At 39.5% G+C, this 18,321-nt stretch overlaps 2 protein-coding genes across 6 annotated transcripts in view; both read left to right on the top strand.

Moving 5' to 3' along the window:
• znf652 (zinc finger protein 652) overlaps positions 1-9,520 on the top strand; it is a 36,544-nt gene extending 27,024 nt beyond the window's left edge. For all 5 annotated transcript variants that reach the window (XM_051715333.1, XM_051715334.1, XM_051715335.1 and 2 more), the window contains 4 exons: positions 417-564; positions 717-832; positions 4,456-4,605; positions 6,253-9,520. In XM_051715333.1, coding sequence (XP_051571293.1) covers positions 417-564; positions 717-832; positions 4,456-4,605; positions 6,253-6,846 — 1,008 coding nt within the window. In that variant the 3' untranslated portion in view covers positions 6,847-9,520. The remainder of the gene's footprint in view (positions 1-416; positions 565-716; positions 833-4,455; positions 4,606-6,252) is intronic.
• Positions 9,521-13,526: 4,006 nt separating this feature from the next.
• Positions 13,527-18,321, top strand: part of LOC127450896 (probable phosphatase phospho1) — a 5,726-nt gene continuing 931 nt past the window's right edge. The window contains exons 1-3 of the mRNA XM_051715355.1: positions 13,527-13,605; positions 14,091-14,126; positions 15,519-18,321. The exon at positions 15,519-18,321 is cut by the window's right edge and continues 931 nt beyond it. Of these exons, the coding sequence (XP_051571315.1) occupies positions 15,574-16,428 (855 nt within the window). The 5' untranslated portion in view covers positions 13,527-13,605; positions 14,091-14,126; positions 15,519-15,573 and the 3' untranslated portion in view covers positions 16,429-18,321. The remainder of the gene's footprint in view (positions 13,606-14,090; positions 14,127-15,518) is intronic.

The raw sequence follows: 18,321 nt of genomic DNA, 5'->3' as shown, positions 1-18,321 counted from the left end.
TTTTATTCATAATTTTAGTATGTTCTTATAGTTGATAATTTTTTTTATTTCATAAGAGCAAGAAAAAAAGGTTTTTCCATGCTATGTCCTTGTTTAATTATGCCAATAAGAAAAGATAAGTTTAATCTTTTTTTTTTTTTATGTAGTAGTGTATCATGTATGAATCAGCTGATGTATAGATGGATGTATAGATCAGTAATGTCAGTAGATATGAGAGGATTTACATGCACTAGCCTATATATTAGGAATACGTAATACCAATATCAATGCTGACCAGCAGGGGGAGACTTCAGTCAGGTTTAGTGGGTCATCAAAGCTCATACACAAAACTCTCCAAGTAGAAGTACTGCTTAAATGTTCTTCTTGCATTACAATGCCTTGTTTGTGTGTGTGTGTGTGTGTTTTCTATGTTCCAGTGTGTGTCATGTAATAAGTCCTTTAAGAAGCTGTGGTCCCTCCATGAACACATTAAGATTGTCCATGGCTTTGCTGAGAAGAAATTTGCCTGTGAGATTTGTGAGAAGAAATTCTACACCATGGCGCATGTCCGCAAGCACATGGTCGGTATGTAAATGTGCATGCCCGACACATGGCAGCTCTGTCCTAGTGAATCCTTAAGATGTCTTACTAGAGAAGATACTGTAAAGATGTATATAGCCATACTAGAGAAACATATTCGTGCATAATACAGCAGTTCTTCTGTCTGTACTCTGTAGCTCACACAAAGGACATGCCGTTTACCTGTGAAACCTGTGGAAAGTCTTTTAAGCGCAGCATGTCACTGAAAGTGCACTCACTCCAGCATTCAGGAGAGAAGCCCTTCCGTTGTGAGGTACGATCACACACTTACACACACAGATGTTTGACCACACACTAGACCCTTCCTTTGCTCCAGCCCTCACTCTTTCTCTTAAACAGCAATGCATTTAAACTTTTTTTGAATTTGGCATTACATTTGCACCCCTTTTATTGGCACCATGGTTACCCCATCACTAGGTTTAGTTTGTTTGTCTCTTATAGTTTGAAAGGTTAACAGCTGACACTGTATAAATTTGTCATTTGAGAACTCTAAAATGAGCACACAGTGTACTACACAAACACTATTGAAATGATAATGATACTCATAAATATGTGCGTTTATATTCAGCCTAACTGTATTTACATGTCCGATTTATTTTTCATGTATTTGTTTTTGGGGAACACCATAAAATGCCACGTCCATGGCAGAATGTTGACGTGTACAAACAACTCTATTTCTGTATGTTTAAATAAGCTTGAATAAAGGTGTAGGTTATTACAGTTCATAAAAATGTTTGTTGCATTCTGTTTGCTGAAGTCTTTGGACACATTTCTTTAACCAGTGTCACCATGAGACTGGGACTTCTTTGAAAGTACTGTTTGTCAGTCTATGACAGCCTAGAGCCCTGTATGTATGTGTAAATATGCAACAGAATTAAAAAGGGTCATTATTGGTGAGCCAGTGTTTTCTTATAGCATGGAAATATTAGTTATTTCAGCTTATTGCACAGCTCTCTGGTATACTTAATTCTGATTGGACAATTGTAGCATTTTGTGGTACAATATTTTTGTAGAATGACCTACAAACTGTATAATAGACTTTTGTCCCATACTTCAACATAATGGTGCAAGTTTATGTCTCTTGTATCACTTCACAGTCTCTCTTCACATGAAGAAAAATTATTTACTTATTTGGTAAGAACAATGGTGGATTTAGGCATGGGTGACATGGGCAGCCGCCTGGGGTGGCATCTTGCCAGTGGCTGCACGAGGCACCCACACAGAAAAGTGGGAGCCCTGAACTCCACCAGCTATCTCATTACCCACCCCTGGCCAACAACCTTTGTTAGTGGGGGGGTGCTGAAGCAGGTTTCACCCAGAACACTATACAAGCTAGAACCGCTACTGGGTAAGAAGCTGTGTAAAGATTTAAGGTCCTGATCACCCTCTGGGTTTAGTTTGCTATAATGGTCAGCTTACTGTACATTATCCTGCACATAAGGGGTTTATTCCAAAACTGAAGCCCAAGTATACTTTGGCCAAATGCGAATGCTGAGTGTCCGCGCACAGGACGTGTGACACAAATCTCATCATCAACAGAATGCTTGAGCACTGAACACTTACAGCCCAATTTTTCTAACCGCACATCTTTGTACCCGCAGAATGCGCATGCACCTGAAAAAATTTGTGGATCCACAAGGTGGCAACACTCACATTTTAGCCGTTGCTGTCACAAAGAAACGCCAGAAGATGTAATCGCTGGTAAATAACAGGAAACGAATGTTTAGAACAACAGTAGATATACATCGAGAGCGTGTGTGTGTGTGAGGAGGCCAGGAGATACCTGCATTTATATACCTCGAGTCTGAAGGACTATAAGACATCTTTATGGGTCTAAACTCAAGAAGATAAATAGTCTGGTGTCTTATAGTAGTCGTAGCGCACATGTGCCAACTGCCTGTGTATGCGCGCACAGTCATATGAAGTATACTTTGACATTCTCACGTTCGACTGTTCACATCAAAATCGAAGTATACTTTGGGCTTTATTGAGCTGCCTCCCTGTCTCCTGCCTGCATAGGCAGCTTTCTTCTATGGCAGCATCCTAACTGAAATTAGAGAGTGATTTGGCATGCTCTAAATAGGTTGCAACTCCTTGCGTTATTCACACACAGCACATGAGAATCGACTCGCAAATTATTTCAATACAGGTGATGCAAGAGGAACGATGCGATTACTCTAAAGCAGGGGCAGTGCCAGGATTTTTTCACGGGGGGGGGCCGGGCAGGGTACCGTGATCAGTCTGGGGTGGCACTGAAATTCTGTCCGACCCTTGTGAGTGTTATGTTGTCCGACTGGGGGGGACAATATAACACCCCTGCTCTAATGAGCATAAATACGCATTGCATACACACATTTTGAATAAAATTATCAGTTGTTTATCATATTAAACAATTTGTATTGATACTTTTCAGTATTGAATGGATAATAAGTATATTTATAATGAAAATTTCTCATGCTTCATCACCATCTTTGATTTATTTTTCCGTCAAGCTCATCACGGTGCATTCTGGGATTGCCTACCCAGGGAAGGATACATACGATGATACCTTCGAATTTGGCCAAAACGAGATATCTTAAGAGCAGTACCACTGCTCCCTATACACATATTACGCAGTCTGCATAGGGCACTAACTCCCTAGGGGGCACCGTCTTAACCCAGGGGGAAACCAGAAGCTCCACCGGCTGCCCTTACTCGCATGTTATATGTTATTCAAGGACCCAGTTAACACAGTCGATCACTTCACGCTCGCACTTTCTCCCCGTACACCTTAGCTGCACCATCGCACCCCCCACCCATTCCCCCCGTCAGATCTCAGAGCTCTGCATAGGGCATCACTTTGGCCAGCGCCGACCCTGCTTTTGGAACAGCCTTTGTGTCAGGAGCACAACTATGATGATTTAAAATGCTGCCTCCGGAGGACGCTTACTGGCCACGTTCACACTGCAGCAGAATACGGTTTTCAGTCCTGTTTTGGGTACTTAATACGGTTACATTCACACACGGTTCAGTTATTTACGAGAGTGACAACCGCATTCTATAACCAAACTGACACCCGCAAATTTTCAGGTCTCACAACCGCATTCTTGCAAACCCGCGCTGTGTGAACGGAACTGTACTGGACAACTAGTTGTCTGTCAAGTCATATAATGTAAGAGAGCCACGCTGTACTGTACATGCATGTGTCTCGTGTGTTTCATGTGGGGTTTAGTTAACTCATGGAGACGGAGTCATTAGCTGCCTGTCATCCAAAGATTTAGCCACTGTTTTCCACCGGCTGCTTACTGACAGAGCCGCATGCATACTGGAGTACAGAGAAGGCAGAGAACACAGTGCATGTACGATAAATGGGAACACCACTTTCCAGCCTTAAGCAGCTTTGTCGCAATAAACTGCTTTCTGGTGTCCATGTAAACTAGCTCAGTGAACAGAGTTCAAAATCAATTCGTCCCACCTGCATTCATTCAGTCTCACTCAGCATCCTTGAAATGAAACTTAGCCACACCCTGATGAGTAAAATGTTAATGAATCTGTATTACTGTGTTTTAGAGACATTTGCATTTTGCTCTGCTTGATTTTTGATCTTTTGGCACATTTTTTTAAAATTTGAAAACACATTAAGGGGTGTGCACCCCTTGAGGGTGGTGAGGGTGTGGCTCAGTAATTTTCTTTTAAGGATGCAGTGTTAGAGAGTACGATTCCAGGTGGGGTAGCCTGTTTCCTATAAATAGTATGCTAATGACAGGCTTATGAACCGAAATGACAGGTTATTATGGTTATAAAGTTGAGGTTGCTGCAGCATGGCTCTTGATTTGATGCAAGGCTGAAACGGCATCCACCCACACACTGTCTATTTCTGTTTGTGTGTGTGTGCAGAACTGTGATGAGAGGTTCCAATATAAATACCAGCTGCGGTCGCATATGAGCATTCACATAGGACACAAGCAGTTTATGTGCCAGTGGTGTGGCAAAGACTTCAACATGAAACAGTATTTTGACGAGCACATGAAGACACACACAGGTGAGGTGCACAAACACACACTGTAATACATTCAAATCTTGTGCTTATACCCTGTGAATAATGAATAAGACTGTCTGAAAAATAACCTTTCTCTCTTGTAATGATATAAGATAAAGTATTAAAGGGATAGTTCGCTCAAAATGTAAATTCTCATAATTTACTCACCCTCATTCCATCCCTGATGTATATGACTTTATTTCATCTGCTGAACACAAACAAAGATTTTTAGAAGAATATATTGGCTCTGTAGATCCACACAATGCAAATGAATGGTGACCAGAGCTCAGAAGGTCCAAAAATCACATAAAGGCAGCATAAAAGTAATCCATACGACTCGTGGTTTAATCCATATCTTCAGAAGCTAAATGGTAGGTGTGCGTGAGAAACAGATAAATATTTAAGTAATTTTTTACTGTAAACCTACACTTTCACTTGCTGATGTGGAAGTGAGTTTCACATTCAGCCACCTACTGGTTGGGGCTGGTCAAAGGTGGAGATTTATAGTAAAAAAATTACTTAAATATTGATCTGTTTCTCACCCACACCTATCATCACTTCAGAAGATATAGATTTAACCACTGGAGTTTTATGCTGCCTTTACATGATGTTTGGAGCTTCAAAGTCCTGATTCACTTGCATTGTGAGGACCAATGCTGCATCCATATAGTAACCATGGTTTAACTATAGATTAACCATGGTTAATCTTGTGGTTACTATGGTTTTACTACAAATACCATGGTTAAACTAAAATAATCACAAAATACCATAACCACAAAATTATGATTTTTATTACCACAGTTGTCAGTTTCCTATATTATTACTATGGTTTCACTACGAAAATCTTGGTTAAAATAAAGTTACTCTAGTAAAACCATGGTAATTTTACTGTGAGGGAATGCAAAACTATTTCAGAAAAAGGAATCCTGTCCTCTAAGGGGCTCCGTAGAATAGTCATGGAAGCATCTAACTATCTGCACTAAAATATTTAATCAACTAAACATTAATCTTGGTTAGAACTTGTGTATAGTAGAACTTTCTCTTAAGTCACAATGATGTCTGATTTGTGAGCAAATCTTTCTGAGAAGTCAGTTTTTTGCAGTCATTTGTTCGAGATGGTTTACAAATAAATCTGAAATATTCAGTTTGATAGAGAATCATTCTAAATCAAATGTGTGTGTGTGTGTGTGTGTGTATATATATATATATATATATATATATATATATATTAATGGACTGATTAAAAAAAGAAATTGATACAGAATATAGAAACAAGAAACTGATAAGTTGTAAGTTTGCCAGTCTTTTTGACCGATTCGTTAAAACAGCCTGCTCAGTCATTTGTTCCTGAATTAGTCTAGACTGGATGCACTCTCTCTCTCTCTCTCTCTCTCTCTCTCTCTCTCTCTCTCTCTCTCTCTCTCTCTCTCTCAAAATGATTCTCCCTTTAGCCGATTTATTTAAACTCTAGTGGTTTAACATGCTCAGAATTTCCTACTTGTTTTCTATAATAAGGCCATTCACCATGTGTTCAACAGAGGCGCACTCAAGCCTCCTGTTGCCTGTGTAGCTGTATTGCTAGAGAATGAATCTGTTTGAACAAGATCAAATTTCTTTCTTCTTTCCCTCTGTTATCCTGTTCCTCTGCAGGTGAGAAGCCATTCATCTGTGAGATCTGTGGGAAGAGTTTCACCAGCCGCCCCAACATGAAGCGACATAGGCGCACCCACACAGGAGAAAAGCCGTACCCTTGCGAAATCTGTGGTCAGCGTTTCCGCTTTTCCAACATGCTCAAGGCGCACCGAGAGAAGTGCTTTCGAGTCACCAGCCCGGTGACCCTTCAATCTGCCACCATGACGATTCCTATCCAGCTTACTGGCCACACCCCCTCACCATCAGGCCACACCCCTAGTCCACCCCAATCCAGCCAGTCAACGCCCTCCATTGCATCCGTAGGCCCTGGAATGATCAGTCCTGCCACGGGACCCCTCCCTCATAGAGTGGTTGCCAGTCATAGCTTTACTCATTTGCACATGCAGACCACATCCATACATCAACACTCCGCACACACTCTGACTTCTGTCCATCACACAGGACATGCTCCCATGACGAGCCACGCCCCTCAGCACATTTCATTGCAGCCTTCTGTCCTACCCCTGCCCCATGCCCTTTTCAAGAGCGAGCCAATAAACCACTGCGTGCATGAGGATGCATACCTGCGACAGGGCGCCGCTCAGCAACACCACTGAAACACGTTTCGCACCGAATGCAGCTCAAATAAGGTGCTCATTGGAGAACAGAGTGGACAGACACATTTCTGCATTATACACCTATTTACGAAAATGTGGAGCTCAATGAAAATGTGATGTTTTTTGTGTATGTTTGAGAGGAAGAAACAAAACTGATGACTACAAACATACTTGCCACTAGCACTCGAGACCAAACAGGTTTTTTGTAGACAGATGAACTCCATGAACTAGCACTCAAGAACATAAAAAACAATTTCTGATAGCATTACTCTGATTCATCAAGCTCTGGTTGGACAAAATCACAATGAACAAAACATTGTGTGCCATTGTGGTTTAAACATGCTCTCTCAGCTTCTTTGTCACTCTTAGGGGCCATTCACACCGAACACATTTTTGTGTTTTAAGTGTTTTTCTAAGCGTGCTAGACAGACGTCTTTGACCATTGCACCACGTCTAAAAGAACTTCAACTTTTAAAAATGTTTGTAATTATTGTGTTGTGCTGGGTCTTTTTTCTTTCCTGCAAGATCCTGTTCAGCCTGAACGGCCCTTACTCATTATCAACTCAGCTGCTGTTGCAAAGGTTCTACGGGTTCAAACATTCACAGATTAAAGGTCTACATTTCAAAATCACAAATCATTCACTTTAAAACGCAGTGTAACCTCTTTAGAAATGCAGGTCTTCCCAACAATGGAAAATATTCCTACATAATGAAATACTGACACAAATGCATACATCACACAAACGTAGTATACAGCACTTAAGCAAACTCAGTGTAGTCTATATGACTGAAACTTTTCTGTTGCCTGATTGTTGTTGTCAGTGGTTTTATTCCTATATATATATATATATATATATATATATATATATATATATATATAAAATAAAAAAACAATTTTTTTATTAATATTAAAATGTGCATACTGGATAATGCCTGTAGCTCTCTGGCATGTTCAGTCAGAGCTTAAGACTGTTAAGAAAGACCGATGCTGTGATGTGAAATAGGAGGACTGCACCTAAAGTGGAAAAAACAAATTCTTTGTTTTACTGTATGTACTATATGATCTAACTCACTTAACCAATATTTTTATTTGTATATTGTAGATACACTTGCTCTGTGAGAATTTTTAAAAGGAAATCAGATGTGTGTGCGTGCGTGCGATAGTGAGATATTGTGAGTGAGTGACTGTGAGAGTTTGTGTGATAGGTTGGACAACATGGAAAGGGTTAGTTTCGAATCATGTATTCAACAGAATGTAGGAGTGGCATTACTTGTGTGTGTGAATGTGAATCTCTTCGTGACCGATTATGCCCCTGTTGTGCTGGTATCAAATGCTGCTTTTTAGTTTCTATATCTTTTTCTGGTACATGATTCTTTATCATGCAAATGCTTAAAGGAATAGTTCACCCAAAAATGGAAATTCTATTTACTCGCCCTCATGTTGTTCCAGACCCCTATGACTTTCCAGCAGGAAGTCCATGCTAACTTTTTTGATTCAATAAAAGTGAATGGTGACCACGGCTGTCCCTGGTCCCTATCCACTTTCATTGTTTGGAAAAGAGCAGGTTTGGGTGGGAGTTGAACTGTCCCTGTAAAGAATGTGTGTATGAGTGTTAAAATGATTTGTTTATGTTGAACAGTGAAGTTAGGAGCAGCACAGAGAAAGTAATGGGAAGCCTAGAGTCAATCAGGCTGTTGATTGATTGATTGTGATTTTGTTTGTTCTCTCATTAGACTGTCTGTCCTCTGCACTTTACTGCCAAGTTCAAGGTTTGCGCAACTGTCACAATTTTTTTTTTTTTTTCATGTGTCCAGTATGTTAAGGGATAGTTAAACCTCAAACACCTTCATGTTAATCCAGACTTGTATGACTTTTCATCCGTGGAACACAAAAGGAGCTGTTTGGAAGAATATTAGAGACTAACAACCTCAGTCAATATTTACTTTCATTGTACGGGAAAATGTGCGAGTAAATGGTGACTGGGACCAAACATTCTGCCTATCATTTCCTTTTGTGTATCAAAGGACAAAGAATGTGTTTGGAACAATATGAATGTGAGTAAATGATGACAGATTTTTTTATTTTTGGGTGAACTATCCCTTTAAAGTTGGCAGGCTGTTGGAAAATGGTGAGAATCACATAGGGACAAGTTGGGATCCTTTATTAAATGTCCGTGAAATTTTGTTAGTCGCTATATTTGATCCATAAGTTGTATTTTGCCTTCATGTGCCGCCCTTTTTCACCTGAGAAGTACTCTCATGGGTAAATGTGGCTGTCATTTGTGTCCTTTTTTTAACCAGTGTGTTCTGAGTTATATGTGTCTGATTCTCTCCCTTCTCCATCAGTTGACAGAAAGCAATTTCTAATAAAATCTTGCTAGATAAGCAAAATAAGCAGACCATTATAATGTTTATACTTGTGAGGTGTTTTAAAAACAAATGGACTTTCTCTTCTCATCCAGTCTGTTTCCACCTACACACCCATTCGAGCAGTGTTTTATTTTAGCATTGTGTCTGGTACAAAAACATTTGACCTTCTTTGAGTTCTGTTTTATGTTATTTTTCTTGGAGACCATCGTGGACTTGCATTAATATCGGGCCTTTTTTATAATGTTCATTTAACACACTTTCTGCTAACTTTTAAGAAGTAAAAAAACAATTGAATTAGCCGCAAGCACAACTCACTTGTCTGAATTTGTATGTATTTGTGCATGCTGTTGGATGTAAAGTGTGTTCGAGATAGGGACTTGGAGTAGAAAATATGGCTTAAGGGAAGTGGGGCATTTTTAATTCATTATTCTGGATAACCAAATGACTCACTATCACTCTCTTTTTATCTGACCTTGGGTTACTCTCTATAGTAATAATTAACTTTATATAAACAATAGAAATCTATGGAATTTCCTCATTTACATAGCTAGCGTGTTATCTTTTAATGTTCCCAGTGTTACTCATCATAATTGCATACATTTTTACTAGTAAGAAATCCTGTTAGAGAGCTCTACAATTGAATTTGTATTAGTTATGTTTCTGTTTTGCATCTAATGAATACAAGTTTCTACTAGTAAGAATGTAATTGTAGAACTCTGCTATTTTAATTCTTACTAGTAAAAAATGAATGAGAGAGCTCTGTAATTATAATTCTTACTAGTAATAAATCAATTGTAGGTCTCCAATTGGAATTTTGACTAATAAAAATGCAATTGCAGAGCTCTGCAATTAAATTCTTACAAGTAAAAATGTCATTAGAGAGGTCTGTAATTATAATTCTTACTATAGTAAAAAGCAGTTGACCCTTCACTAAGCCACGCCTTCCTATGGAAGTAATGTGTGTTTGAGTACTTTTAAGAGGAATTTTATCAAAATAATCGAAAACATGTAAGACACGTTGTTGCCGGGTCATTTGTAGTGACATGAGTTACACAAAGAGGATACCTGCATCGTTTTTCTTTTTGTAAAATAATCTTTAAAAAACATTCTAATGAAGAGCATGTTATGGATTAAACTGTGTCGGCCCTCATTCCCAAATGAACATGAATAACATCTGCAACAACACCTACATTTGCTCCAAGGTAAATTAAAGCTAATAACTGAACATTAATTAATTTATTGATTCAAGTCGCAGTAAAATCTGTAGTAAATAAACAGTTCACACCATCAAAATGAGGGTTATGAGACGTTATAAACAGCTGTACTTACTTTAATGTTATTAGATGTGTAATCGCTATTAAATTAAGTTTTTTTTCTTTTCATGTGACTAATAATTATTTGCCTTGATTCTGATTCACAGTCTCCACAGTTTTAATCAAATTACTGTGTAATTTAACAATTTCTTCAGATAAATATGCATTGCAATGTCACTCTTCATACCAGTCCACGGAAAACTATTATCCGTTCTGTTTATGAGAATATTTGGCCAAAAACCATGTAGTTCATGGCAATCTCCCATTCATTCCAACGTTGAGCTCTGCGGAGCTTGTCACAGCAAGCAGTAGCATTTTTAACCACCACGCAATTGTGTGGGGCCCCGGACGTCGGGGGGCCCCCGCCCCGGTAAGAAAGCTCCGCAAAAAACGCTTGAGGGGGTGACATGTTGTTCAGGTTACACGCGCGAATACGTTGTTGTCAGCACTCTTAGAGCGGTTCACGTTAGAAGCCACTGGGGTCGGGACAGGTGTGTTTGTAATTTATGAAAAAATATGTAGGCCATCCGAACTTGACTCGCGCATGCGCTCTCACTCACAGATACGCGCAAACGGATGAGTTAGGGGCTGTTCACACCGAACGTGTTTTTTCGTTTTTTGGGGATTTTTCCCCTTTTTCTTCAATGCATTTTTTAAGTCCTCGTGGTTGCGTAGTGATTCGCCTCAAACCAGGTGGCGGAGGATGAATCCCAGTTGCCTCCGCGTCTGAGACCATCAACCCGCGCATTTTATCACGTGGCTTGTTGAGCGCGTTGCCATGGAGGCTTCACGCCATCCACCGCGGCATCTGCGCTCAACTCGACCACGAGGAGGTTACCCCATGTGACTCTACCCTCCCTAGCAACCGGGCCAATTTGGTTGCTTAGGAGACCTGGCTGGAATCACTCAGCACGCCCTGGGATTCGAACTCGCAGACTAGCGAACTCCAGGGGTGGTAGCCAGCGTCTTATACCACTGAGCTACCCAGGCCCCTCCAAATGTATTTTTGCCTGCGTCTGCTCTGTTTTGTCATTGTTTTCCTGCGTAAACTCGCTGGACGAACGTCCATACCTGCTGCACGCGTCTCGTTGTTTCTTCAGTGTCTCACGGAGGACTGGCACATTTTTAGCCACTGTGTCAAGTTAATAAGAACTTCAGGCTTCAAAAATGCATGCCGAGACTCCTGCGTTCTGTATCAGTCGTTGAACTGTGTCCAGATAGTTGTTTTTTTAGCACAGGTGTCACAAAGATTTAACGTTCTGAACAAGTTCAGGTTGCAAAGAGGTGACTTGCAATTTTTAACATTATTCCAGATTGTTCTGCAACAAGCAAAGTTTCAGCACTTGATAAACAGCAATGTTTTTTTCCTTCTGCTCTAGTGTGCTGAGGGGCTGCCGTGCCTTGTATGTTTATTGTTAGTTACGAATGTTGCCGTATCAGTTACTGTATCATATTATAATGGTAAACTGGACAACAATAAATAACAACTGAATTCCAAAATGTTAGTGGGTGAAGTAGTTTTGCACACCCTATTCACAATAATTGTTTTGTATAAATTTATGTAGGTAAATATTGCTTTTTTATTACTGTATTGTGGAAAAACAGGAAAACATGCATTAATTATCTTTAACTTGATTTTTATTTCATTAAACATTTTGAATGTACTTGGCTACAATGGTTAATAGGATAAATTTAAAATTATGATTTAAAATAAAATGTATGTAATTATTTAAGCAAAATTTTCAAAATGGGGCCCCAGCTTGATAGGTTGCTTGGGGCCTCAGAAATCATAAACCCACCCCTGACAGCCAGCAACCGAAACCAAGAGGGGCGGAGCTTAGCAAAGGTCAATTGTAGGTCTCTTCAAATTGAGATTTTACTAGTAAAAAATCAATTATACAGCACTGTAATTGGAATTCTTACTAGTAGAAATTCTATTTTTGAGCTCTGTAATTGAAATACTACTAGTAAAAATGCAATTACAACGAGTAACGCTGGGAGCATTAAAAGCTAAAACGGCTTGCCATAGTTGAACGCAGAAGCGATAACAGACATCAACAGGCACGAGGTTAAAATGTCCTTATTGCACTGATGATGAAATTGAAAGAAAGGACATTTGCACTCAGTCCTGTGGGGTATATCTTCAAAATATCACGCATTTGATGAAGGGTCCTCTGTGTCGATACAAGGGTACAATGCAGGGATAATATTGCCTTGTGTTCCCTGCTGCCAATGAAGCAATAGTTTTTCTTGTTTTCCTCCCCTGTTCCACTTCTAGCTAATGAGGATGTAGCTCAGACAGAAATGAAAGGCAATCAAGCATTTGTCTTGCCAGTTTGTGGATGTCGGTAATGACACACCACGCTCCCTTTCCCAAAAATAGCGTTTATAACAGGCTGTCATTAGTGTTTCTAAGGAACTAAGAAGGGACATGAGAGTAAAGGAAGCGTAAATTAAAAGACTGAAAGCTTAAAACCCAATGGTAACTGCTTTGTTTCATATGTGCAAGTGTCTTATTCCTACTATCCGTGTTAATAAAAGTGTTGGGCGCCGAAAGTATAATATAAAGCGCCTATAGAAAGAATACTATAAGGGGTCATTCACTCCGAAACCGTTTTCGCCTCCGTCTGCGCTTTGTAACTATTTTTCTATGTAAACATACGCTAGAAGAGCTTATTTGACCAGAAGCAACGCGCTTTTAACGTCAGCTGTTAAAAGCGCGTATCAAGACAACAGTCTGTCCTATCCGTTGCGTTGTGTCTGCTATTTAAAAACAGTGCAGCTTTAATATGTCTCCAGTATTATACTTTTGCCTCGGATTAAAGTAAAACCTCCGGTTGTATGAATTGTTATTGATCTATACACTGTTCATATAAAAGCGCTCAGGTTCTCGGTAATGTTTGGTTACAGTGATGGATGTGAGGCGGGGCCCGTCCGATGCGCGTCACTGTGGTTCCATGAGGCAGAATCGGACCATAAATCTCCAGCACTTTAGAACAGGCGCAAGATCCGCCGGGCAAACACAGTAAGTGGCGATCGGTGGTGATGACCGACTAAACTGAACTTACAGCTCCAGGTAATGATTCTGTATGTCCAGTCCATTTGGCCTGTTTGTATACTGTATGTTTAATATGTATTATGCACTATATTAATATATAGGTGTAATGTATTTAAAATATTACTAATTTGAAAAGAAGTTGTACCTTAAGAAGAATGATTTGCGCTAAACATCAAAGCAATACCTTGAGCGTATCTTTTGCAACTAATGTCAGGGTCAGGTGGCGCTCATTTGTAAATAAGACTTGTTGCATCATCTGTGATGCATGCAAAATGAAAGCATGGTCACAGATGTGCTGCGTAAACGGATTTTGAGAGCATGACATGAAAGAAAGAAACCACTGGCCATTTTACTTGTATTACCTTCAGTATAACGTACAGTAGCCTATACATGGTAAAGAGTAGGCTATGCACATCGCTGTTTTCACATCGTAAAAACACGTTTGAGTGTGTAACCTAGTCAATTTAGACCATATATTATGTAGTATTATTTTCTTTTTACAGGTTGACTGCGCTGCGGCGAACTCGAGCCAAACATAGGTGAGTTCAGTCATTAGAACAGATACTTTGGTCTGAAAGATGAATTGGCTATGATTAGTCCTATACCGTTAAATTGTTTGGCTATAATATAGGGTACAACGGGGCTAAAGGCGCCCTTAATGGAATATTCCAGGTTCAATACAAGTTAAACTCAATCGTCAGCATTTGTGGCATAATGTTATCACAATAATTTTCGACTCGTCCCTCCTTTTCTTAAAAAAAAATAAAAAATAAAAAAAAAAACTGTTTACAGTGTTACGTTGTCCTGATAACAAAGTTGTAAAATTGGATGTAACTTCACATAGAAAAGGTTAGTAAGCAATTTTATCACACTTAAATCATGTTAACATGCATATCGTTTACGTCTTGTGGTTATACTTTTGGAACTGTGAGTATTTTAACGTTTACGGATTGGCCCCCATTCACTTCCATTGTAAGTCTCACTGTAATCCAGATTTTTGCTTTTTAAAAGAAAAGGAGGAAACTGATTTTTCAAATTCAATCAACAACATTTGTGGCATAATGTTGATTACCACAAAAATTTATTTCGACCTGTCCCTTCTTTTCTTAAAAAAAAAGAAAAGAAAGAAAAGAAAAGAAAAAAAAATATTTTAGCCTATTTTTAAGATTTAACATTTTCAGTTTCATAGCAAAATTCCATCAAATTGAACTGCATAATGTTTAATAAAATTAAATTAATAAAACTTTAAATATAATTTTATTTATTTTATTAAAGATTACTTAATTCAAGTTTATGGAATTTTGTTATGAAATTGAAATGCGTAAATCTTAAAATTATAATTTTTCTGTGTACATTGGGGCACTTAAGTGAATGGGTTCAATCCATAAACATTAAAATACTCACTGTTTCAAAAGTATAGCCACATGACATAAACAATAGGCTATGCATTTTAACATGATTTCAGCATGACAAAATCACTCGCTGACCTTTTCTGTGTAATGTTATATCCAATTTTACAATTTCCTTGCCATGACGACGTAACGCCTTAAACCCTGTAATCCTGAAAAAATGACTACTTTAACAACTTAAATAATACAGGAGTTTTAAAGAGCAGTGATACTAGAATAAGAATTCTGAGCAGACAAAAGAAGTTAAACAGAAGCAAGAGCAGAACAGAAGAAAAGGCTGGGCATTTTTGGTCTAGTTTTAAAGTAATATTCAGTGTTCCATACAAGTAAAGGTCATTTGACTGCATTTGTGGCATTATGTGAAACATTTTTTTTATTTAGACTCATTCATCCTTTTCTTTATAAAAAGCAAAACCGAGGTTATGGAAGTGAACAGGGCCAATTTTTGGAGGGTTTAAAGGCACAAATGTGAAGCTTATAAATTGAATAAGAGCACATACAATAATTCTGTTTCATCTGCAGAGGAGACAAAAATAGCAGGAGAAAGAGACATTTGTTCTGTTCTTCCCTTCTGTCCATGATGCGCGAATCTGTCTTCAACTGCTGTGTTTCTCCACCCCATCCCTCTGGAGGAGTGGAGGACCATCATCAACATGGCAGCAGAGCTCAGGCTCCACCCCCTAATGACAGGCGTTTCCTTATATTCTTTGACTTTGATGAGACCCTGGTGGATGAGTGCAGCGATGATTCTATGGTTACCGTGGCACCTGGCGGGGTCCTGCCTTGCTGGTTAAAAGACACATACCGTCCTGGTCGCTATACAGAGTACATGCAGCGCGTGCTGGCCTACCTTGCTGAACAGGGTGTCACCCCGGCAGCTATTCGGGGCACAGTGGAAAAGCTCCCTCCCTGCCCTGGCATTCCAGCTTTGATGCGCTTTCTACTTTCCCAGCCATCGCGTGACTTTGAAGTTGTTTGTGTGTCTGACGCCAATACCATCTTCATCGAGACGTGGCTGCAGCACCTGGGTTTCCGACCACTGTTTCAGCGCATTTTCACAAACCCATCACACTTTGATGATAACGGGCAGCTGCAGCTTCGCCCCTTCCACTCCCATGATTGCCTGCGGTGCCCAGTGAACATGTGCAAAGCAGTGGTGGTTAGGCAGTACGTGGCCCAGCGCATCCGTGAGAGAGGTAGGCAGCCCTACCAGAAGATTCTATATGTGGGCGACGGGGCAAATGACTTTTGCCCATCGCTCACAATGTCACCAGGCGATATAGCGTTCCCACGGCGGGACTTCCCAATGCACAAACTGATCCGAGAGATGGAGGAAGCCAAGCCTGGAGAGTTCAAGGCCCATGTGGTGCCCTGGACCAGTGGAGAGGATGTCATCAACACACTCAGGAAGATGTTGGAGGGGAGGCCCTAAATATATTGCATATGACTAAATTAGGCCTTAAAAATACATACACCTTTCTTTGTATATGTGCGCTTGATTGCATTCTTAAAGGGGTAATGACATGAGGAATAAAGTTTTTCCTGATCTTTTAACATATAAGTCTTTAAATATACATGTACTTTAAAAATATACTGTAAGTTTTAGAACTCAAAATGTCCTCCTCACTGCAAAAAGAGCATTTGAAACCAATCTGCCAAAATGACTCATTCTCTATTTCCTCCACATTGTGATGTCACATTGTGGTAGACATTTGCATCTGACCGCCTCCACAACAACACATCAACTCCTACTTTACCTTGTCACTTCAGGAACCCCACCCAGTAGCGGTAAGCAGTGAGATGGCAAGTAGAGAGCAGGTCAGTCAAGAGCAGAGAGCCAATCATAACAGTGGGTGTATACTGTCAAGTCTTAAAGGAGAAGCAACACCAAAACTGAGCGTTTTTGACAGAGGGTTAGAATAAGGGTGAAAAATACTCATGTTTTACAAATATATGAGTGTTATTTGTGCAAATAACTTTACTAATATTATAAGAGAACCTCAAAGAACATATAAAAATAATAATAAAGTCATGTCATGACAACTTTAACACTTAATTTGCTTTACCAAATATGTATAAGCTGTCAGGCTGATAAGGGCCTTTTAATTAGGTGCATTTTAAATGTATTTGACTACATGCAGTTCTTGACATGACAATGTTTTAACACTTGATAGATTGACAGTAACTCTAAAATATCAATCCATGAGACTGAAAGCTATACAGTCTGGCAGGCCTTATACTCACACAAACTCACACTCAAATGGACAAACACTAGCCAATATGTGCACCAGAACTGGCCAGAAGAGTTTCTCCATTCATGCAATATGAAAGGAATAGTTAACCCAAAAATTTAAATTCTCTCATTATTTACTCATCCTCATGCCATCCCAGATGTTTATGACTTTCTTTCTTCTGCAGAACACAAATGACGATTTTTAGAAGAATATTTCAGCTCTGTAGGTCCATACAATGCAAGAGAATGGGTGCCAAAAGTTTAAAACCCCAAAAATCACATAATGGCAAAAAGTAATCCATATGACTCTGGTGGTTAAATCCACATTTTCTGAAACAATATGAAAGGTGTTGGTGAGAAACAGATCAATATTTAAGTCATTTTTGATAGAAATTCTTCTTCCTGCCCAGTAGGGTGCATATGCATAAAGAATATAAATCACCAAAAACACAAGAAGAAGAAAGTGAAAGTTAGGCTGTGTCTCATTTGGAAGGATGCGTCCTCCAGAGGTCGCGTCCTTTGAAGGCTGCAGTATACCGAGTGTCCTCCTTTAAACAAGTCTCGTTTAAACGAGACGGCCTTCGTAAGACGAACGGAAACAGAACGTAACATGGTTGCTATGACAGTACGCCACTCTTTAACAAGCACAGCGCTTTGAGTGAGAAGGGAACAAAGTCCCTCTGGAAGGGAGTGCATGAGGTACATTTTAGGAGAGTTATGATGTAGAGAGAAAAGAAAATAGATTTTACAGGTGTACTTTTTGTGTAATACTTTATTTTAATTATATATTAATAGAATTATACATATTATATACTCTGCACCCATCTTCTGTGGTACTTCAACTTGGGAATTAACATTACTTGCGTTTGAACATCATATTTACAGGCAAATTGGCGTAATTTTTTTTAGACATTTCCGTTGAAGCAAAGAATTGTGGGTTGTGAGATCCCACAAAGGATACACCTCATGCATCCTCCGAATTCCCGTGAAAGAAGGTCGTATTCGAATGCTGCATTCGAAGTGTCCTACTCGCTTTTCTGATACGAGACAGCCTCGATGACGTATGCAGCCAACAAATGCGACCTCCGGAGT

The sequence above is a fragment of the Myxocyprinus asiaticus genome, chromosome 13, assembly GCF_019703515.2.
Source record: "Myxocyprinus asiaticus isolate MX2 ecotype Aquarium Trade chromosome 13, UBuf_Myxa_2, whole genome shotgun sequence".
NCBI lineage: Eukaryota > Metazoa > Chordata > Actinopteri > Cypriniformes > Catostomidae > Myxocyprinus > Myxocyprinus asiaticus.
The sequence above is the reverse complement of the archived record's forward strand: the minus strand, read 5'-3'. Positions and strand labels throughout refer to the sequence as shown.